General features: G+C 38.7%; 1 protein-coding gene across 2 annotated transcripts in view; it reads right to left on the minus strand.

Moving 5' to 3' along the window:
* Positions 1 to 4,432: 4,432 nt before the first annotated feature.
* The window catches only part of st3gal8 (ST3 beta-galactoside alpha-2,3-sialyltransferase 8), a 62,434-nt gene continuing 43,265 nt past the window's right edge, over positions 4,433 to 23,601 (minus strand). For both annotated transcript variants that reach the window (XM_061984730.1, XM_061984731.2), the window contains 7 exons: positions 23,275 to 23,362; positions 23,064 to 23,202; positions 13,943 to 14,136; positions 10,606 to 10,785; positions 9,773 to 9,818; positions 9,511 to 9,630; positions 4,433 to 8,660 (listed from right to left, as the gene is read on the minus strand). In XM_061984730.1, coding sequence (XP_061840714.1) covers positions 8,493 to 8,660; positions 9,511 to 9,630; positions 9,773 to 9,818; positions 10,606 to 10,785; positions 13,943 to 14,136; positions 23,064 to 23,202; positions 23,275 to 23,362 — 935 coding nt within the window. In that variant the 3' untranslated portion in view covers positions 4,433 to 8,492. The remainder of the gene's footprint in view (positions 8,661 to 9,510; positions 9,631 to 9,772; positions 9,819 to 10,605; positions 10,786 to 13,942; positions 14,137 to 23,063; positions 23,203 to 23,274; positions 23,363 to 23,601) is intronic.

A 23,601-nucleotide genomic window follows, 5' to 3' on the forward strand; every position in this document is an offset into this window, starting at 1 on the left:
CATGGGCGGATCTACACCTGACATCCACTGTATTGTTACCAAGTACAAGAGTGTATTTAGTCGATACTACTATGATTACAACGATATTTTTTATTGTCACAAAATCTTTTTTCCTTTTTTTAAAATTCATATTATGTTTATAAAGTCAGCAAATACGTCCCTGGACACATGAGGACTTTGAATATGACCAATGTATGATCCTGTAACTACTTGGTATCGGATCGATACCTAAATGTGTGGTATCATCCAAAACTAATGTAAAGTATCAAAGAAGAGAAGAATAAGTGATTATTGCATTTTAACAAAAGTGTAGATAGAACATGTTAAAACAGAAAATAAGCAGATATTAACAGTAAATTAACAAGTAGATTAATAATATTTTTTTTACAGTTTGTCCCTTATAATGTTGACAAAATATTAGAATATAAATGACACAATATGTTACTGCATACGTCAGCAGACTAATTAGGAGCCTTAGTTTGTTTACTTACTACTAAAAAACGAGTTGTCTAGTATGTTCACTATTTTATTTATGGGCTAAATAATAAACATATGTTTAATGTACCCTAAGATTTGTTGTTAAAATAAAGCCAATAATGAATATTTTTCGTTTATTTAGAAAAGTACCGAAAAGTATTGAAATACTGGATGTATTGCTATCGGGACAACCCTAGTGTGAAGTGTGTATGACAAAGTGGTCAAACATAGGTATTTTAATGTGTGCATTGTTTGTGTGTTCTTGTATTTCTACCCTTCTTGAGACATCAAGAAGGAAAAGTAGCTTCCATATGAGGAGGTGTGAACAAGTTAGGACATGGTCGCAATACGAAAAACCATTGCATCTAATGGAGAATGTCTCATTTGCACCCCTGGTGGTGAAATCTAACAAATTTAGAGTGGCCCCGAAAAGGAGGGATTTTTCAAATTGACGGTTTTAAAAGTGCACCCCCTCTGGTCAACATATGAAATAACAAGTGTGTGTAAACATTTCAAGTGTTCCCCCTTGTGCCAAAATTAATAAAAATAAATATGTATAGAGCAGGGATGTCAAACTGGTTTTCATTGAGGGCCACATCACAGTTACGGCTGCCATCAGAGGGCCGCTTGTAACAGTGAATAATGTATGAATTTGCCTCTGGATTTCATTATTAATTATATAAATTGTTTTAAGTAGACTGTCCATTTTACGGTAAAAACTTTACATTTACAAAATGTTACTGTAAAATATAGTATTTTTTTTTACATTTTACGGTAAATGGAAAAACAGTACCACTGTTTTTTTGTCAGGGGTTTACGAAAAAATCTGGCAGCTTAGTTGCCAGAATTTTTGTGTTAAATGTACATTGGTTTTTACAACATGATATTGTTCATGGAAAAGCAGTACAAGTTCTTTATTTATTCTGGCAACTTATCTGCCAGTTTTTCGCCGTAAAAACAAATGTACTGTCTTTCCATTTACAGTAATACACCGTTAAAAACAACAACCGTAGATTTTACAGTCAAAAACTGGCAGCTCAGTCAGCAAAATTTTTACGCAAAAAATAGCAGTTGTTTTTTCAATTTACAGTAATATGCTGTAAAGAACAATGTAAAATGTGTTGTCATTTTTATTAATTTGATGTTTGCTGTAAAGTGAAGTATTTTATTTAGACAAAAACATGTTTGGAAAGTATGATGATATACTGTAATATTTGTTGCAATAATGAATACTATTAAAGTTTAAAATGTATGCAATTTAAAGCAGTACATACATTTTTTCTGTCAAAATGAAAAAAACAATTACATTTAGTGAGAAAATATGAAGTACTTTATTGACACATATTTGTAGGTGTTTGCAAGCCAGATAAAATGATTGCGCGGGCCAAATCTGGCCCCTGGGCCTTGACTTTGACACCTCTGGTATATAGAGACATACTGTAATAACTTGAAGTAAATAATGAAGATTAAAAAAACAATTATAAACAAACAATTCAAAAACAATAATGAACTAAAAGCTTACCTTTTTTATATATATATTTGTATATATTATTAATGTTGTAAATAAAATATTTATATACCTAGAAAGGGTGGTCCTAAAGAGTTAGGCATTTTTTGGAGGTCTCAAGATGGTAAGAAATACAAGAATGTGTGTGTGATGTTACAAACACTCGGACAGGGACCAACTTTAAGAGACAGTCGATGGAAGAAGAGCGTTGAACATTGATTTGATGAGGGTAATGGAAAGAATGCAGGACTCTACACAACCCAGATGACACACACACACACACACACACTCACACACACACACACACACACACACACACACACACACACACACACACACACACACACACACACCATGTAAACATCCTCTCAGAGTGCAGTGGAGGAGCAGAGGCCCACAGCTGTCAGATCCTGTATGTTTCTAACAAGAAGAAACAAAGAAATGATATGCGTTGACATTTTAGATGTTTACAAACACATGTTGTGTGCTAAACAGTCTCCATGACCAGGTGTGCAGCTGAAGACCCACACAGAGGACGTACGGTCGTTACGGTGGTACTTAGTGTTTTCTCAGGTGCTACTTGGTGGAAAAAGTTGGTAACGATGATGTAACGATGCAACCGTGCAGCAAAGGACTGTGGGTAGGTGACAACAGGTCACGCTGGCACCACCTTTGACCTCTATGGACGCACGTGCAGCTTTCGCCTTGTTTTATGGCACAATTGGACGCTAACAATGTCATGTGTTTAGACAATGTCCAGATTCCTTTCACACACAAGAATGTCCAATGCACGCGCACACACACACACACACACGCACACGCACACACACACTATGTTGGCAGGATGCAGTGAACTGTGGCTCCCTCTGCTGGATGCAAGTAGTAAGTCATTTGTGCACAGAACCTTTTTAATCCCAAGCGGTTTCACACCAGTGGTCATTTTAGATACAAACATCAGAAGAAGAAAATAGTAGGAATAGACCTACAGCACAAATGTTAACTTTAATGATGATGATGTTGTCTAAAAAAAAAATGCATCTTGTTGGTCACAATTAGAAAATATCACATTGTGTATTTGAAATGAGACATCTTTGATCACTGATGAATAATATTGAACTATGGCAACACAGAAAATAAATGTGATTCTATACATACACAGGTGAAAGTACCAAAAAAAAATAAAGAATATCGTGTAAAAAAAAAATGTATTTCAGCTATTTAACTTCTAATGTGAAGTTAATATGTGATATAAACTCATTGTATGCAAAGTGAGATTTGTCAAGTTTTTCTTTGTTATCATTTTGATAAGGGATTAAGGCCCGACTTGTCCAGGGTGTACCCCGCCTTCCGCCCGATTGTAGCTAAGATAGGCTCCAGCGCCCCCCGCAATCCCGAAGGGAATAACCGGTAGGAAGTGGATGGATGGATGGATTAAGGCCTATGCATCAAAGTCAAGGCCCGCGGGCCTACTAATGAATGATCTATGGCCTCCGGGATGATATTTAATTAGTACTAGAAGCGGCCCGCAGACCACAGCCGCCTGCTGCTGTTTCGCACGCACCAATACTCCATCAGTGTTGGCGCTAGGAATTTTCAAAACGGTGTCCCAGGGACCCCATCAAGTCAGACATATGGGGTCACCACAGCAAATTTTTAGGGTCCCACTTTTTTGTAAACGTTTTAAAAACAAATGATAAATGTATGCATTATCCTGTTATATCTCACATTCTATATTGTGTTTTGGAAAAAGGTTGTCATAAACATCACTTAATTCATAAAAAAACAATCATACAAAAGAAAACATAGTTTTATGCATATTTAAATGTATTAAGTTATAAACATTCATTCACTTTCTTCTTTCCTTCATGGATCTAAACTTTACTGCTGCCGGTATTTTTTTCTATATTTTTATTTAATATTTTCAGAATGTGTTTGTTCTATTTTTGGACAAAGTAAGACAAAAAAAAAACAACAATTTGAATTTGTCTTTATTTTTTTAGTTTTAAATGCCATGATTTTAATGGTCCGGCCAACGTCTGCACAGATTTTTCTCCATTCGGCCCATGAGCTAAAATGAGTTTAACACCCCTGGATTAACGTTTTTGAGAACCCAAAAATGTATGAAATTTCCAATTGGCTGTTTCCATAAACTGTGAACCATAATCATCCAAATTCATCAATCAATCAATCTTTATTTATATAGCCCTAAATCACAAGTGTCTCAAAGGGCTGCACAAGCCACAACGACATCCTCGGTACAAAGCCCACATACGGGCAAGGAAAAACTCACCCCAGTGGGACGTCGATGTGAATGACTATGAGAAACCTTGGAGAGGACCGCATATGTGGGTAACCCCCCCCCCTCCCTCTAGGGGAGACCGAAAGCAATGAAGCAATGGATGTCGAGTGGGTCTGACATAATATTTTTTTTAAAAGTATTGAAATATCTTGAGTTTCATGATGTCATTTATTAGTTTCACCTTGAACATCTAATTGCTGGTATAAGCTAACCCTATGAGTTTCTCCTGTATTATGGTAGTTACAGTATGTTATGTCATCATGTTTTGGTTGTAAACAAAATGCTTGTATACACTTTACAACAACGACCAGTTGGAAATGTGCATTCGAAAGTTGAGGAATTAAGTTTACTCGTCAAGCTAAGTGCATTTTAAAATCATCCGGCACTAACCTTTTGTGAGTATCTCTATAATTGTATCCATGGCACTTGAATTATTTATTTCCTATTCCCTGTGACCTCAAACAAAGAAACAGGACTTTTACAACATAGATGTGTGAAAGTAAAAGTCTATGCATTGAAAGTAAAATCCTGACTGGTCCATATTTTCCTTCATTGTCATTTGCACACATTTTAATTCAAGATTGACAATCAGCACGAGGATTTCTCCATTCACAGTACAGGAAGTGGTTACTTCGGCGCCCTCTGGCGGCCATCTCTCACCCTGCAATCACGCTGACTCATGAATGTACCCACTGGGGACGTCTTCTTGACTTTCTTCTTTGTAGTTTTTTTTACGAGCTACTAGTGATTAAGATATGATAACATTATTTAACGCAAAACACATGAAATTGTCTGCTTTTTTTTTTTTTGGCCAACATTGACATCACGTGACAGGCAAAACGTGGTCAAGACAATCACGTTAAGGCGTGTTATTTTAGTGCAACCAGACATTTTTTGTCATGAATGTACTCACCGGGGATGTCTTATTGACTTTCTTCTTTGTAGTTGGGCTTTTTCACGAGCTACTAGTGATTTAAGATATGATAACGTTCTTTAAGGCAAAACATACATGAGCCCGTCTGCTTTTTTTGTTGGCCAACATTGACATCATGTGACAAGGCAAAACGTCAACACAATCATGTGTTATTTTAGAGCAAACAGTCATTTTAGTCATGAATGTTCTCACTGGGGACGTCTTCTTGACTTTCTTCATTGTAGTTTTTTTTACAAGCTACTAGTGATTAAGATATGATAACGTTATTTAACGCAAAACACACATGAAATAGTCTTCTTTTTTTTGTTGGCCAACATTGACATCACGTGACAAGGCAAAACGTCAACACGATCATGTGTTATTTTAGAGCAAACAGTCATTTTTAGTCATGAATGTTCTCACTTGACTTTTTTCTTTGTAGTTTGGCTTTTACGAGATACTAATGATTACGATATGATAACGTTATTTTACGCAAAACACACATGAAATCGTCTGCTTTTTTTGTTGGCCAACATTGACATCACGTGACAGGCAAAACGTGGTCAAGACGATCATGTTAAGGCGTGTTATTTTAGTGCAACCAGACATTTTTTTGTCATGAATGTACTCACCGGGGACATCTTATTGACTTTCTTCTTTGTAGTTGGGCTTTTTACGAGCTGGTAGTGATTTAAGATATGATAACGTTCTTTAAGGCAAAACACATGAAATCGTCTGCATGTTTTGTTGGCCAACATTGACATCACGTGACAAGGCAAAACGTCAATACGACCATGTGTTATTTTAGAGCAAGCAGTCATTTTTAGTCATGAGTGTTCTCACTGGGGACGTCTTCTTGACTTTCTTCATTGTAGTTTTTTTTACAAGCTACTAGTGATTAAGATATGATAACGTTATTTAACGCAAAACACACATGAAATAGTCTTCTTTTTTTTGTTGGCCAACATTGACATCACGTGACAAGGCAAAACGTCAACACGATCATGTGTTATTTTAGAGCAAACAGTCATTTTTAGTCATGAATGTTCTCACTTGACTTTTTTCTTTGTAGTTTGGCTTTTACGAGATACTAATGATTACGATATGATAACGTTATTTTACGCAAAACACACATGAAATCGTCTGCTTTTTTTGTTGGCCAACATTGACATCACGTGACAGGCAAAACGTGGTCAAGACGATCATGTTAAGGCGTGTTATTTTAGTGCAACCAGACATTTTTTTGTCATGAATGTACTCACCGGGGACATCTTATTGACTTTCTTCTTTGTAGTTGGGCTTTTTACGAGCTGGTAGTGATTTAAGATATGATAACGTTCTTTAAGGCAAAACACATGAAATCGTCTGCTTGTTTTGTTGGCCAACATTGACATCACGTGACAAGGCAAAACGTCAATACGACCATGTGTTATTTTAGAGCAAGCAGTCATTTTTAGTCATGAGTGTTCTCACTGGGGACGTCTTCTTGACTTTTTTCTTTGTGGTTGGGCTTTTACGAGATACTAATGATTAATATATGATAACGTTATTTAAGGCAAAACACACATGAAATTGTCTGCTTTTTTTTTGTTGGCCAACATTGACATCACGTGACAAGGCAAAACGTCAACACGATCATGTGTTATTTTAGAGCAAACAGTCATTTTTAGTCATGAATGTTCTCACTGGGGACGACTTGACTTGCTTCTTTGTAGTTTTTTTACGAGCTACTAGTGATTACGATATGATAACATTTAACGCAAAACACAGATGAAATCGTCTGCTTTTTTCTGGCCAACATTGACATCACGTGACAAGGCAAAACGTGGTCAAGACGATAGTAAAGGCGTGTTATTTTAGTGCAACCAGACATTTTTTTGTCATGAATGTACTCACCGGGGACATCTTATTGACTTTCTTCTTTGTAGTTGGGCTTTTTACGAGCTGGTAGTGATTTAAGATATGATAACGTTCTTTAAGGCAAAACACATGAAATCGTCTGCTTGTTTTGTTGGCCAACATTGACATCACGTGACAAGGCAAAACGTCAATACGACCATGTGTTATTTTAGAGCAAGCAGTCATTTTTAGTCATGAGTGTTCTCACTGGGGACGTCTTCTTGACTTTTTTCTTTGTGGTTGGGCTTTTACGAGATACTAATGATTAATATATGATAACGTTATTTAAGGCAAAACACACATGAAATTGTCTGCTTTTTTTTTGTTGGCCAACATTGACATCACGTGACAAGGCAAAACGTCAACACGATCATGTGTTATTTTAGAGCAAACAGTCATTTTTAGTCATGAATGTTCTCACTGGGGACGACTTGACTTGCTTCTTTGTAGTTTTTTTACGAGCTACTAGTGATTACGATATGATAACATTTAACGCAAAACACAGATGAAATCGTCTGCTTTTTTCTGGCCAACATTGACATCACGTGACAAGGCAAAACGTGGTCAAGACGATAGTAAAGGCGTGTTATTTTAGTGCAACCAGACATTTTTTGTCGTCGATTCAGTAACTTGGGAAAACAAATCCTGAACTAAATGCTGATACTTGTATAAAAAAAGAGAACTAGGACTTACCCAAGGCGTTTCTTTCCGGTTTATCACGTGTTCATTCAAGCAGCGCTTCAAGAGAGAGGATACAAAAAAATCCCCCCTTAAAGAGCACTATCTGCTGGCATATTGTAGCCGGAATTACTTAAGTCCTCTTCATTATTCAACCTCCTACAAACTATTTTGGCTCTGTGTTGTGTCGCCTCTCTCACTATCTTCCTGTTTACATTCTCGCGCCAGTCGTTGGATCAATAGGAGAAAGAGAGTGATGTCACATGGCTTGCTGTGAGGCATTTAGGTGCGATTGGAATTTTCGCAATTCCGTGCGAAAGCACCCGAAGACGCAGTGTGAGCGGGCACAATAAAGCAGCAAAATGGCGGCCATTTGCTTCAGACAAAGTGCTCGGAGTGGAAAAAAAGAGGTTATCCCTAAACAGTGTCAATTAAGGACTGTTTTAAAGTTTGTGGTTGTTCCCCACTCAGCGCAAGGCTTTTTTCGAGGTTGCAGGACGGTGTGAGGCAGAATTGCAGACTCCCCAGTGGCGTCATGAAGGCACGTGGATGTCGTCACAAGACGGACCAGCAGTCCGGACCCTCGTCTGCCCCCGGTTTGGTTATTCAGTGCCGGAGGACGCTCACGAGATGTCGCGCTTCCTCTTCATCAGAAGTGCTGCGTGTCCGCATGTGTTCGCAGGACGGTCAATGCGTGTGCTGGAGGGTCCAGGCGGACTTCACAGGTGCAGACTGATCTTCCCCTCCTTGGCCAGCTGCTCGATCACTTGAGTCTCAAAGTCGGCGCTGTGGACGCCGGTCTTCCGGAAGGCTCCGGCGTAGCGGTTCTCCTCCCAGTAGTGGTGCCAGTTGCCCTGCTTGTCTGCGCCGTAACCAAACACCGACACCTACAAACACACATTGTAGAACCTGCTTGACGGACAACTTCATAATGATCAACAACCTTCTTGAAGGACACATCTGTACAATACAAGCTAGGGTTGTACGGTATACCGGTACTAGTATAGTATAGCGGTACTAATGTATCAAAAACGGTACTATGTTAAAAGTACCGGTTTCCCTTTTTTTTTTTTTATAGGCATGACGGCGCGTCGTCACATCGTGACATTGCTAGTTTTACGAGCAGAGGAGCATGTTCGGCAGCGCACACACACAGACTACTTACAAAAAGACAGTTTGTAGACAGAAAAGGGAGAACGGCCGCATTTTGAATAGCACTCAAAGGAAAACATGAAACTGCAACAGGAAAACACCAACAAAACAAGAGCGCAAGACAAGAACTAAAACACTACACACAGGAAATCACCAAAAACCTCAAAATAAGTCAGGGCGTGATGTGACAGGTGGTGACAGTACACCTACTTTGAGACAAGAGCTATAGTGATGCATGCTTGGTTATGGTTTAAAGTCATATCCAACAACTTTTTATTGTCAATAAATGAATTGATTAACTTGGACCCCGACTTAAACCAGTTGAAAAACTTATTCGGGTGTTACCATTTAGTGGTCAATTGTACGGAATATGTACTGTACTGTGCAATCTACTACTAAAAGTTTCAATCAATCAATCAATGAGTTTAATTTTTTTTAATGATTTCTGCTGGTGGTGTGCCACCGGATTTTTTTCAATGAAAAAAAAAGTGTCTTGGCTCAAAAAAAGTTGAAAAACACGAGTCTAGAGTCCCGTTAGGCTACTAAACTTTCCATCAATACTTGAGTGAAATATAAGTGATGTACCTGGTCGCAGGTGTGCAGGGCGAAGATGAGGGCCAGCATGCCTGTGGACGGGTAGCGGCCATGACGCTCGGTCCAGCGATCATGAACGTATTTAAAGAAAACTGGATTCACCACCATGACCTAAGACACACACACACACACACACACACACACACACACACACACACACACACACACACACACACACACACACACACACACACACACACACACACACTTACCATGGGGTCACAACAATTAGTTATCCTTCTACTGTTCTTACCTTATCTTTATCTGCTTTCACTCGGTCTTTCACCCTCATGTACGTCCTGGTGACACACACACACAGACACACACACACACACAGGTTATCATTTAGAATGGGGACCAAGTTTTTGATCATCACTTGTGGGGACCACCCTTTCTACAGGTTGTGGAGGCAAAATTGTTGACAAAATAATAGGTAGATAAATGACAATATCTTTCTGCATACGTCAGCAGACTAATCAGGAGTCTTTGTTTGTTTACTTACCACCAAAAGACAAGTTGTCTAGTATGTTCACTATTTTATTTAAGGACTAAATTACAATAATAAACATATGTTTAATGTACCTTAAGATTTTTTGTTAAAATAAAGCCAATAATGACAGTTTTTAGGGTCCCCTTTTTTTTTTAGAAATGTACCAAAAAGTATCGTTACCAAAATATTGGTATCGGGACAACCCTACTTGCCGCTCTCGAGTAGGGAAGCTGTTTGTCCGTACTTCCTGTACGTGTAAAGCTGGCGGTCTCGTTTTCTGCCCACCAGGACAAAGATTGTGAACGAGTGAAAAGAGGGCTCACTGCGTTCAGGTCATTGTAATGTTAAATAAACGGCTCAGGTGCACGGAGGGAGACCTCTGTCTCCCTGTTTGGCACGAGAGACGAATAAAAGTGAAGTGTCTATCACTCAAATGGCGATGACGGTGGAGGAAAAAAACAAACAATTGCTCAAATTTAAATCTCAATGTGGATGAATCGTGCAGCCCTACCACTAACAAACTCTTGATTGGTGCCACAAGAAGCCTGGGGCTTGATTGTTACTTAGTGATCAGAAAAGCATCAATAGTTGCCTACATTTTGATCTGCCCAGTGGACAGAGCGCTGGTCAGCCACTCCATGTCTCGCAGCTTGAACGGCAGCAGGATGAGACTCACACCGCCCTCCACGTCCACCGCACTCTCCGGGTACATGAAGTGGTGCGTGGTGCGATTCCCAACGTCCCTTTCAAAACTCAGAGTCACGGCTTTGTTCATCCTGAGAGGGAGCCAACAAGCAGGTCAGATGTGTGTGTGTGTGTGTTCTTGTATTTCTACCTTCTTGAGACATCAAGAAGGAAAAGTAGCTTCCATATGAGGAGGTGTGAACAAGTGAGGACATAAATCATGGTCCCAATAACATTGCATCTGATAGAGAATGTCTCATTTGCACCCCTGGTGGTGACATCTATCAAAATGAGGGTGGTCCCAAAAAGGAGGGATTTTTCAAATTGACTATGTGTCGGTTTTAAAAGTGCTTCCCCTCTGGTCAATATATGAAATAACAAGTGTGTGTAAAAATTTGAAGTGCTCCCCCCTCTGGCCAACATATGCAATAAGTGTGTGTGTAAGAAATTGAAATTCCCCCCCTATGGCCAAAATGAATTAAAATAAATAAATAAATATGTATATAGAGACATACTATAATAACAAAGTAAATAATGAAGATTAAAAACCAATTCCACACAAAAAAAAAAAAGAACTGAAAGCAGTCTTTTTCTCACAATGTGTCAACTTTTGTCTCATAAAATTGGAGAACCATTTCTCATTCTTTCTGCTTCTGTAATATTGCAATATTTTCTCATAAAATTATTACTTTTTCATGCAAAATGGTGACATTTGTCCTATAAAATTCTGACTTTTATCACAACATTGCCAATTTTTTTGCTGTTCTTGTAAATTGGTGACATTTTTGGAGTAAAATGGTGACTTTTGTCATAATTTTGCGGGGTGAAATTCCGATTATTATTATAATATTGCCAAAATGTTAGTTTTACTGTAAAATTTTGACTTTTGCCAAGGAAAGTTACAACTCTTTTCATAAAATTGCCAACATTTTAAGCTTTTCTTGTAAAATTCCAACTTTTATCATAATATTTTGACTTGCGTTGATACAATTACGACTTTTATTATAATACTGCCAAAATTCGAAGTTTTTCTTAATGTCTCATTTGCACCCCTGGTGGTGAAATCTATCAAAATGAGGGTGGTCCCAAAAAGGAGGGATTTTTCAAATTGACTGTGTGTCGGTTTTACAAGTGCTCCCCCTCTGGCCAACATATGAAATAACAAGTGTGTGCAAAAATTTGAAGTGCTCCCCCTCTGGCCAAAATTAATTAAAATAAATAAATATGTATATAGAGACCCACTGTAATAACTTGAAGTAAATAATGAAGATTACAAACCAATTACACACAAAAAATAAAAAATTAAAATAATTAAGTCTTTTTCACACAATGTGTCAACTTTTCTCTTATAAAATTGGGAACCATTTGTCATTTTCTTTCTGCTTCTGAAATATTGCAATATTTTCTCATAAAATTATTACTTTTTCATGCAAAATGGTGACATTTGTCCTATAAAATTCTGACTTTTACCACAACATTGCCAATTTTGTTGTTGTAAATTGGTGACATTTTTTGAGTAAAATTATGACTTTTGTCATAATTTTGCTAGGTGAAATTCCGATTATTATTATTATAATATTGCCAAAATGTTAAAGTTTTCTTGTAAAATTGTGACTTTTGCCGAGTAAAGTTACGACTCTTCATAAAATTGCCAAAATTTAAAGCTTTTCTTGTAAAATTGCGACTGTTAGAGTAAAATTCCAACTTTTATCATAATATTTTGACTTGCGTTGAGTAAAATTACGACTTTTATCATAATACTGCCAAAATTCTAAGTTTTTCCTGTGAAATTCTGACCTTTTTCTTGTTAAATTCCAACTCATTTTTCACAACAAGCTTTTTTATATTTGCATAGTATGTATATATTATAAATGTTGTAAATACAAATCTTCATATATCTAGACAGGATGGTCCTAAAGAGGTAGGCATTTTTCGGAGGTCTCAAAAAGGTAACAAATACAATAATTTGTGTGTGTGTGTGTGTGTGTGTGTGTGTGTGTGTGTGTGGTCTTGTATTTCTACCCTTCTTGAGACATCAACAAGGAAATGTAGCTTCCATATGAGGAGGTGTGAACAAGTGAGGGCAAAAATCATGGTCTCAATACGGAAAACCATTGCATCTAATAGAGAATGTCTCATTTGCACCCCTGGTAGTGAAATTTATCAAAATGACTGTCGGTTTTAAAAGCGCTCCCCCTCTGGTCAACATATGAAATAACAAGTGTGTGTAAAAATTTGAAGTGCTCCCCCTCTGGTCAACATATGAAATAAGTGTGTGTAAGAAATTGAAATGCGCCCACTTTGGCCAAAATTTATTAAAATAAATTAATTAATATGCATATAGAGACATACTGTAATAACTTGAAGTAAATAATGAAGATTAAAAACCAATTACACACAAAAAAAAGAAGAAAAAAAAAGGAGAATGAACTGAAAGCAGTCTTTTTCTCACAATGTGTCGACTTTTGTCTTATAAAATTGGGAACCATTTCTCATATTCTTTCTGATTCTGTAATATTGCAATATTTTCTCATAAAATTACTTTGTCATGTAAAATTATTACTTTTCCATGTACAACTATTACTTCTTCATGCAAAATGGTGTCATTTGTCCTATAAAATTCTGACTTTTATCACAACATTGCCAATTTGTTGTTGTAAATTGGTGAAATTTTTTGAGTAAAATTATAACTTTTGTCATAATTTTGCCTAGCGAAATTCCGATTATTATTATAATATTGCCAAAACGTTAAAGTTTTCTTGTAAAATTGTGACTTTTGTCGAGTAAAGTAACGACTCTTTTCATAAAATTGCCAACATTTTCAGCTTTTCTTGTAAAATTGCGACTGTTAGAGTAAAAGTCCAACTTTTATCATAATATTTTAACTTGCGTTGAGTACAATTACGACTTTTATCATTTTATGTGAAATTCCAACTAATTTTTTACAACAAGCTTTTTTATATTTGCGTAGAATGTACATATTTTTCATGTTGTAAATAAAAATCTTTATATATCTAGAAAGGGTGGTCCTAAAGAGGTAGGTATTTTTCAGAGGTCTCAAGAAGGTAACAAATACAATAATTTGTGTGTGTGTGTGTGTGTGCGTGTGCGTGTGCGTGTGCGTGTGCGTGTGTGTGTGTGTGTGTGCTTGTGTATATGTGTGTGTGCGTGTGTATATGTGTGTGTGCGTGTGTATATGTGTGTGTGCGCATGTATATGTGTGTGTGTGTGTTGGGGGGGGGAGCGTACCGGATCACAGTGCCGTGGGAGTCTATGAGTTTGCCGTGTCCGGACTGTTGCAAGTTGCCGGAGTTTCCCACCACCGCACAGGAGCGACAACGCAAGGGCCCCAGCGTGAAGTCCCCGGCGGGCGAGGAAATTACCTTGAACATCTGTGACATCACGTCCTGTAGACTTTGGTCGTTACCGGCGCGCTGGAGGCTCTGAGGAGAGAAGTGAGTTAGGTCAGTGCTGAATGCAGGCCAGCGGTGACAGCATGAATCAGCAGGATGACGTCAGCGTCTGCCTGCTTCTCATCTACTAATGGAACAATTTTGATGTCCCGCCCAAACATTCAGGATTGTCTCCGTCTTCAGTCTGTAATCAGGTCAGGTCTTCGTGTTCAACGATCAGCTCTTATGGCGGCCGCCATTAGCCTGGCTTCTAACAAGCTCTGCCGGGAATCCATGAGGACGCCTAAATCACTTCTGATCAACAAAGCCTGCGTTCCAGTGGGGAACTCTGTCGCCTCACAGCAAGAACCTCTGAGCTTGGAAACTGAATGAAGACTAGAGATTGTGTACACACTAGGGTTGTACGGTATACCGGTACTAGTATAGTATCATGCTACTAATGAGTCAAAAACGGTACTAGTATAGTATTGCTGTACTAATGAGTTAAAAGCAGTACTACTATAGTATCGCGGTACTAATGAATCAAAAACGGTATTAGTATAGTATCGCGGTACTAATGAATCAAAAACGGTATTAGTCATACTTGCCAACCTTGAGACCTCCGATTTCGGGAGGTGGGGGGGGCGTGGTCGGGGGTGAGGCGGGGGCATGGTTGGGGGCGGGTGGCGTGGTTGTGGGCGTGGTTAAGAGGGGAGGAGTATATTTACAGCTAGAAATGACCAAGTCAAGTATTTCATATATATATATATATATATATATATATATATATATATATATATATATATGTATATGAAATACTTGACTTGGTGATACTTGACTTGAATATATATATATATATATATACATACATATATATGAAATACTTGACTTGGTGAGGTGGCGACTTGTCCAGGGTATACCCCGCCTTCCGCCCGATTGTAGCTGAGATAGGCTCCAGCGCCCCCCGCGACCCCGAAGGGAATAAGCGGTAGAAAATGGATGGATGGATATATATATATTTCTACCGCTTATTCCCTTTTGGGGTCGCGGGGGGCGCTGGAGCCTATCTCAGCTACAATCGGGCGGAAGGCGGGGTACACCCTGGACAAGTCGCCACCTCATCGCAGGGCCAACACAGATAGACAGACAACTTTCACACTCACATTCACACACTAGGGCCAATTTAGTGTTGCCAATCAACTTATCCCCAGGTGCATGTCTTTGGAGGTGGGAGGAAGCCGGAGTACCCGGAGGGAACCCACGCAGTCACGGGGAGAACATGCAAACTCCACACAGAAAGATCCCGAGTCCGGGATTGAACCCAAGACTACTCAGGACCTTCGTATTGTGAGGCAGATGCACTAACCCCTCTGCCGCGGGCTGCCCATATATATATATATATATATATATATATCTACATCCTGAAAATATGCAAACAAAACTGTGTTTAGATAATTGATACTTCAAACTTGCATATATAAATCTTAAGGAATATAACAAAGCTTGGCTTCTGAGAGCTTCAAAATGTAATGAATAAAATGCTTAAGTTGTTGGTAAACAAGCAATTATTTTAATAATTAAATATGGTCATTTTAAATGAATTATTATGATCATTTAAAATTAATTATTTCAAATATGTTTATTTTAATGTATAATTCTATGGCTAGATGTAACAAGGAGTCAGAAAAAATACAAATAAAACAATTAATTTTGATGTTTTTAGCAAAATATAGTAAAAATGTATTTAGTTGTTTTTTTTAAATTAATAAATATATTTATTTTTAGGTAAGATAAACATAATACAATTTATCTCTAGTCTGGATGATTTAGTTCTTGTCACCCCCGTCTCTTCCTCAAGGATGGCTCCATGAGCTGGGCAAACGCCTGGAGATGCCCTACGTCAACAACACGGTCGGCGGCCCGTCGGCGCTCAGCTCGTACATCGCCGCCCTCTACTTCACCCTCAGCAGCCTGACCAGCGTCGGCTTTGGCAACGTGTGCGCCAACACGGACGCCGAGAAGATCTTCTCCATCTGTACCATGCTCATCGGCGGTATGCCAGACGCCTCGTATGGAATAACGTGATTGGGCAGACACGCTGTTTATATCGTGGGAAAGCGGACGTGAAAAAAGGCTGTCCTCACTCAGGTCCGCATGGAGCTAGAGGGGGCGTGGCCTCCAGCTACGACTGAAAATCAGGAGATTTTTGGAAGAATATTTGTCCCGGGAGGTTTTCGGGAGAGACGCTGAATTTCGGGAGTCTCCCGGAAAATTCGGGAGGGTTGGCAAGTATGGTATTAGTATAGTATCACGATACTAATTAATCAAAAACGGTATTAGTATAGTATCACGGTACTAATTAATCAAAAACGGTATTAGTATAGTATCACGGTACTAATTAATCAAAAACGGTATTAGTATAGTATCGCGGTACTAATGAATCAAAAACAGTACTACAAACTTGTAGTATAGTATCGCGGTACTAATGAATCAAAAACGGTTTTAGTATAGTATCGCGGTACTAATGAATCATAAATGGTACTAATATAGTATTGCGCTACTAATGAGTCAAAAACGGTACTAGTATAGTATTGCTGTATTAATGAATAAAAAACGGTACTAGTATAGTACTAGTATTTGTAGGAAATCCACGCATCTCTCGTTACATGAGGCCCCTGGTCTTTGACGCAGGATAAAATACAACACCTTTTTTTTACCTACAGTACAGTGCACTGTCTTGTAGCAAATAGGATTTAATAGCAACTACTGGGCTCTGGTGTCAGAATATAAAAATACTTTTTTTTTCCTTTTCTGCTGACTGGTGATTATCGTTTTTGTCATACGAACTTTTAACGTTTTTTTTAATCAGTCATTGCTTTTTCACACGAAAAAAGAAGACCACTTTGTTTTTCAATTAGATTTTTTTTGTATTTGAAAATGAAATTCAAATCAATCTTTTTTTTTTTTTTTTGATTCCAATTCTTAAAACAAAAATATCAACGATAAAAAAAATCGATTCACATGGCAATTTTTATTTATTCCGATTCATAGTTTTCGAGAATGAATTTAAAAGCCTACTGATACCCACTACTACCGACCACGCAGTCTGATAGTTTATACATCAATGATGAAATCTTAACATTGCAACACATGCCAATACGGCCGGGTTAGCTTACTAAAGTGCAATTTTAAATTTTGCGCGAAATATCCTGCTGAAAACGTCTCGGTATGATGACGTCAGCGCGTGACGTCACGGATTGTAGAGGACATTTTGGGACAGCATGGTGGCCAGCTATTAAGTAGTCTGTTTTCATCGCAAAATTCCACAGTATTCTGGACATCTGTGTTGGTGAATCTTTTGCAATTTGTTCAATGAACAATGGAGACAGCAAAGAAGAAAGCTGTAGGAGGGAAGCGGTGTATTGCGGCCGACTGCAGCAACACAAACACAGCCGGTGTTTCATTGTTTACATTCCCGGAAGATGACAGTCAAGCTTTACCATTGGCCTGTGGAGAACTGGGACAACAGAGACTCTTACCAGGAGGACTTTGAGTTGTACAGAGGTCAGTACGCATGCAGCTGCGGCTTCAAACATTTGATCGCTTGCCCGTACGTGCGTGCCGCTATGTGCATGTCACGTACGTAACTTTGGGGACTTTGGGGAAATACATGTGCTGTATGAACTTTGGGGAGGTGAACGGTACTTTGGGCTGTGGGATTGAGTGTGTTGTGCAGGTGTTTGAGTTGTATTGGCGGGTTATATGGACGGGACAGATGACATGGCACCCCAAACCATCACCCAACCATGCAAATTTTGCATTTCCTTTGGAAATCGAGGTCCCAGAGTCTGGAGGAAGACAGGAGAGGCACAGGATCCACGTTGCCTGAAGTCTAGTGTAAAGTTTCCACCATCAGTGATGGTTTGGGGTGCCATGTCATCTGCTGGTGTCGGTCCACTCTGTTTCCTAAGATCCAGGGTCAACGCAGCCGTCTACCAGCAAGTTTTAGAGCACTTCATGCTTCCTGCTGCTGACCTGCTCTATGGAGATGGAGATTTCAAGTTCCAACAGGACTTGGCGCCTGCACACAGCGCAAAATCTACCCGTGCCTGGTTTACGGACCATGGTATTTCTGTTCTAAATTGGCCCGCCAACTCCCCTGACCTTAGCCCCATAGAAAATCTGTGGGGTATTGTGAAAAGGAAGATGCAGAATGCCAGACCCAAAAACGCAGAAGAGTTGAAGGCCACTATCAGAGCAACCTGGGCTCTCATAACACCTGAGCAGTGCCAGAAACTCGTCGACTCCATGCCACGCCGCATTAACGCAGTAATTGAGGCAAAAGGAGCTCCAACCAAGTATTGAGTATTGTACATGCTCATATTTTTCATTTTCATACTTTTCAGTTGGCCAACATTTCTAAAAATCCCTTTTTTGTATTAGCCTTAAGTAATATTCTAATTTTGTGACACACGGAATTTTGGATTTTCATTTGTTGCCACTTCAAATCATCAAAATTAAATGAAATAAACATTTGAATGCATCAGTCTGTGTGCAATGAATAAATATAATGTACAAGTTACACCTTTTGAATGCAATTACTGAAATAAATCAAGTTTTTCAAAATATTCTAATTTACTGGCTTTTACCTGTATATGTCTTGTGTTTATTTACTGTTTTAGTCATTCCCAGCTGAATATCAGGTCCCATCCGCCTCTCACAGCATCTTCCCTATCTGAATCGCTCCCACTGCCCTCTAGTCAGTCCTTCACTCTCACTTTCCTCATCCACAAATCTTTCATCCTCGCTCAAATTAATGGGGAAATCGTCGCTTTCTCGGTCCGAATCGCTGTCGCTGCTGGTGGCCATGATTGTAAACAATGTGCAGATGTGAGGAGCTCCACAACCTGTGACGTCACACTACTCGTCAGCTACATCCGGTACAGGCAAGGCTTTTTTATCAGCGACCAAAAGTTGCGAACTTTATCGTCGATGTTCTCTACTAAATCCTTTCAGCACAAATATGGCAATATCGCGAAATGATCAAGTATGACACATAAAATGGACCTGCTATCCCCGTTTAAATAAGAAAATCGCATTTCAGTAGGCCTTTAAATAGTAATAAACAAAACAGCAAAAAAACAAAGTAAGAATACAATTTTGGATTAAAAACATTAAACAACTATTATTGACAATGTTATTATTATTTAAATTATTTAATTAATTATTGGTTTTCCTTTTTGTAGTATTATATTTGTATGTCTTCTCAATTGCTTTGTAAATTGGTATCCAAGTACCGTATTTTTTGGACTAAAAGGCGCACTTAAAATCCTTTAATTTTCTCAAAACTCGACAGTGCGCCTTACAACCTGGTGCGCCTAATGTACGGAATCATTTTGGTTGTGCTTACTGACCTCGAAGCTATATTATTTGGTACATGGTGAAATAAGCTATATTATTTGGTACATGGTGAAATTATAAGTGTGACCAGTAGATGGCAGTCACACATAAGAGATACGTGTAGACTGCAATATGACTCAAGCAAATAACACAAACATTTTATATGTTCCATTGAAAATATAGAACATTACCCACTGCACTCAAAAATCTATCAAAATGTTTTAGTACGACTTTGGTAAGCTATGAAGCCGCACCGCTTGAAGGATTGTACTGTGCTTCAACATATGAGTATTATTATGGTGTGTGTATAAGGTAAGACATTATCTGGTGTTTTGTTTCATAATATTATGCAAAAGCAACTTTTCTTACCTTCTGGTACCTGCTGATCTGTATTTGGGATCTGCATAAGCCCTGAAAATTTGCGCGAGTCCGCCTTTGTAGTCTGTGCAGACACCGTGGTCGATAAGCTTCTTCTTTTTCTCTATCTTCTTTTTATGGGACATGTATCCTTCGCTGTTGCCATTTCTAATATAAAGTAGTGTAAAGTTCTTACTTATATCTGTCAGTAAACTCGCCATGTAAACGCTAAAACATACCGGTGTAGTGAGTTTACATTATTCACCCAAGGAACTTTAGTTATTAGAGAGTTCCGGTCGGAGGGTTTTTCACGGGTCACATTCCGGTGTTGTTGCACTAGTGAGCCAAGGATGAGGAGATGCTGCTCCGTTATTGATTGAAGTAAAGTCTGAATGTCATTAAAACAGTTAGCTCCATCTTTTGACACTTCTTCCACTCCTGTCCTTGCACGCTACACCGCTACAACAAAGATGACGGGGAGAAGACGCTGTCAAAGTGGAGGCACGTAAATAAGACCGCCCACAAAACGGCGCATCCTGAAGCAACTGTCAGAAAGCGACTTGAAGATGATCTGTAAAACATCATCTATGCAACATTTTGACCAAAGAACCACCATTACATGTTATGTAGACCACAAGGAAGTCTTTTACATTTAGAAAAAAATAAAATAATATGACTCCTTTAATGCGCCTTATAATCCGGTGCGTCTCTTGTATGAAAATAGACCTGACTCGACCCGCCCATCGGCAGTGCGCCTTATAATCCGGTGCGCTTTTTAGTCCGGAAAATACGCTATTGTAAAGTTGGAGTTGCTTAATTTTCTTTTATGAGATTAAAATTATCTTAACTTTTTTTATGTGTGTTTTAAATTTTTTATATATATATACACACACACATATATATACATATATATACACACACACACATATATATATATATATATATATATATATATATATATATATATATATATATATATATATATATATATATATATATATATATATATATATATATATATATATATATATATATATATGACATTCACTAAAATTATTGCTGTTTATTTATGGAAAAAAGGGGGCAATGTTAAAGGACAAGATTTTGTGTACATTTGGGAAATCATTGCAATAAAGTATAAAAATTAGATTTTTGTAAATACCATTTTAAAAAACATTTTTATAAATAAGTGTTTCAGGTCAACACTGCTTATTTAAGCCAAGATGAGTTTCTGAAACCTGTTTTGAAAAGGTTTCACTATAATTTAATTACCAAATAATACAAAACTAGTGATGTTGTCACGTTGTGTAAATGGTAAATAAAAAGAATACAATTATTTGCAAATCCTTTTCAACTTATATTCAATTGAATAGACTGCAAAGACAATATATTTAATGTTCACACTGAGAAACTTCATTTTTTTTTGCAAATAATAATAATTTAATGGCAGCAACACATTGCAAAAAAGTTGTCACAGGGACATTTTTACCACTGTGTTACATGGTCTTTCCTTTTAACAACACTCAGTAAACGTTTGGGAACTGAGGAGACACATTTTTGAAGTGGAATTCTTTCCAATTCTTGCTTGATGTACAGCTTAAGTTGTTCAACAGTCCGGGGTCTCTGTTGTGGTATTTTAGGCTTCATAATGCACCACACATTTTCAATGGGAGACAGGTCTGGACTACAGGCAGGCCAGTCTAGTACCCGCACTCTTTTACATGAAGCCACACTGTTGTAACACTTGGCTTGGCATTGTCTTGCTGAAATAACTTAAGTGAATTATATTTATATAGCACTTTTCTCCAGAGACTCAACGCGCTTTACATTGTGAAACCCAATATCTAAGTTACATTTTTAAACCAGTGTGGGTGGCACTGGGAGCAGGTGGGTAAAGTGTCTTGCCCTAGGACACAACGGCAGTGACTAGGATGTCAGAAGCGGGGATCGAACTTGGAACCCTCAAGTTGCTGGCACGGCCCCTCTACCAACCGAGCTATACCGCCTCAAATAAGCAGGGGCGTCCATGATAACGTTGCTTGGATGGCAACTTATGTTGCTCCAAAACTTTTATGTACCTTTCAGCATTAATGGTGCCTTCACAGATGTGTAAGTTACCCATGTCTTGGGCACTAATACACCCCCATACCATCACAGATGCTGGCTTTTTAACTTTGCGCCTAGAACAATCCGGATGGTTCTTTTCCTCTTTGTTCCGGAGGACAGGACGTCCACAGTTTCCAAAAAACAATTTGAAATGTGGACTCGTCAGACCACAGAACACTTTTCCACTTTGCATCAGTCCATCTTAGATGAGCTCGTGCCCAGCGAAACCGGCGGCGTTTCTGGGTGTTTTGTATATAAATGGTTTTCGCTTTGCATAGTAGAGTTTTAACTTGCACTTACAGATGTAGTTACTGACAGTGGTTTTCTGAAGTGTTCCTGAGCCCATGTGGTGATATCCTTTACACACTGATGTCGCTTTTTGATGCAGTACCGCCTGAGGGATCGAAGGTCACGGGCATTCAATGTTGGTTTTCAGCCTTGCTGCTTATGTGCAGTGATTTCTCCAGATTCTGAAGCTTTTGATGATATTACGGACCGTAGATGGTGAAATCCCTGAATTCCTTGCAATAGCTGGTTGAGAAATGTTGTTCTTTGACTGTTGGACAATTTGCTCACGCATTTGTTGACAAAGTGGTGACCCTCGCCCCATCCTTGTTTGTGAATGACTGAGCATTTCATGGAAGCTGCTTTTATACCCAATCTTGGCACCCACCTGTTCCCAATTAGCCTGTTCACTTGTGGGATGTTCCAAATAAGTGTTTGATGAGCATTCCTCAACTTCCTCAGTCTTTTTTGCCACTTGTGCCAGCTTTTTTTAAACATGTTGCAGGCATCAAATTCCAAATGAGCTAATATTTGCAAAAAATAAAGTTTTCCAGTTTGAACGTTAAGTATCTTGTCTTTGCAGTCTTTTCAATTGAATATAAGTTGAAAAGGATTTGCAAATCATTGTATTCTGTTTTTATTTACCATTTACACAACGTGACAACTTCACTGCTTTTGGATTTTGTATATTACAAGAATTGTATTGAATCAAAACCTGATTCTGAATCCAATTTTCACCCCATTAAAGGGAATCGAACCCAGTCGTCAGGTGGCCGAAGATTGCCACCATGGTTGAAGAATCTACGCGTGCTGTGTACTGTAGTCCTCACCAGCCACCACTGGAGGGCGTCAGGGTCCAAGCTCATGTTGCTATCCTGGAGGAAGGGTTGCTGTTGGGGATCATAGCGATGGCTGAACCAGTCTGACGCGCCCAGATCTGAGACGCAGGACTGGGAACAACTGCAGGGCCTGGGAGGACGACACAGACGTTCAAAGCGTCAACTCCATGTTTGGACTACCAGCCCACTTTCTCTGTGTTACCTGGGGACAACTTCAGAGTTCTTGATTGGCACCTCGTGCCTGGCGGCGCTGGGAGGAACGTGTGTAGCGGAGACGCCATTGGGAGGAGCTGCACCCACAAAACAGCAGTGTCATAAAACAATGGAAAGCAGGACCAGTATCCTTCCGACCAATCATTGAACAGCTTTCTAACCATCCACTTATCAACAGTTTTCATTCCATTCAAGCTACGTAGTAGCACGGACTATTGTTGTCCCGATACCAATATTTTGGTACCAGTACCAAAATGTATTTCGATACTTTTCTAAATAAAGGGGACCACAAAAAATGTCACTATTGGCTTTATTT

The sequence above is a fragment of the Nerophis lumbriciformis genome, linkage group LG23 (assembly GCF_033978685.3).
Source record: "Nerophis lumbriciformis linkage group LG23, RoL_Nlum_v2.1, whole genome shotgun sequence".
In the NCBI taxonomy this organism is placed as follows: Eukaryota; Metazoa; Chordata; class Actinopteri; order Syngnathiformes; family Syngnathidae; genus Nerophis; species Nerophis lumbriciformis.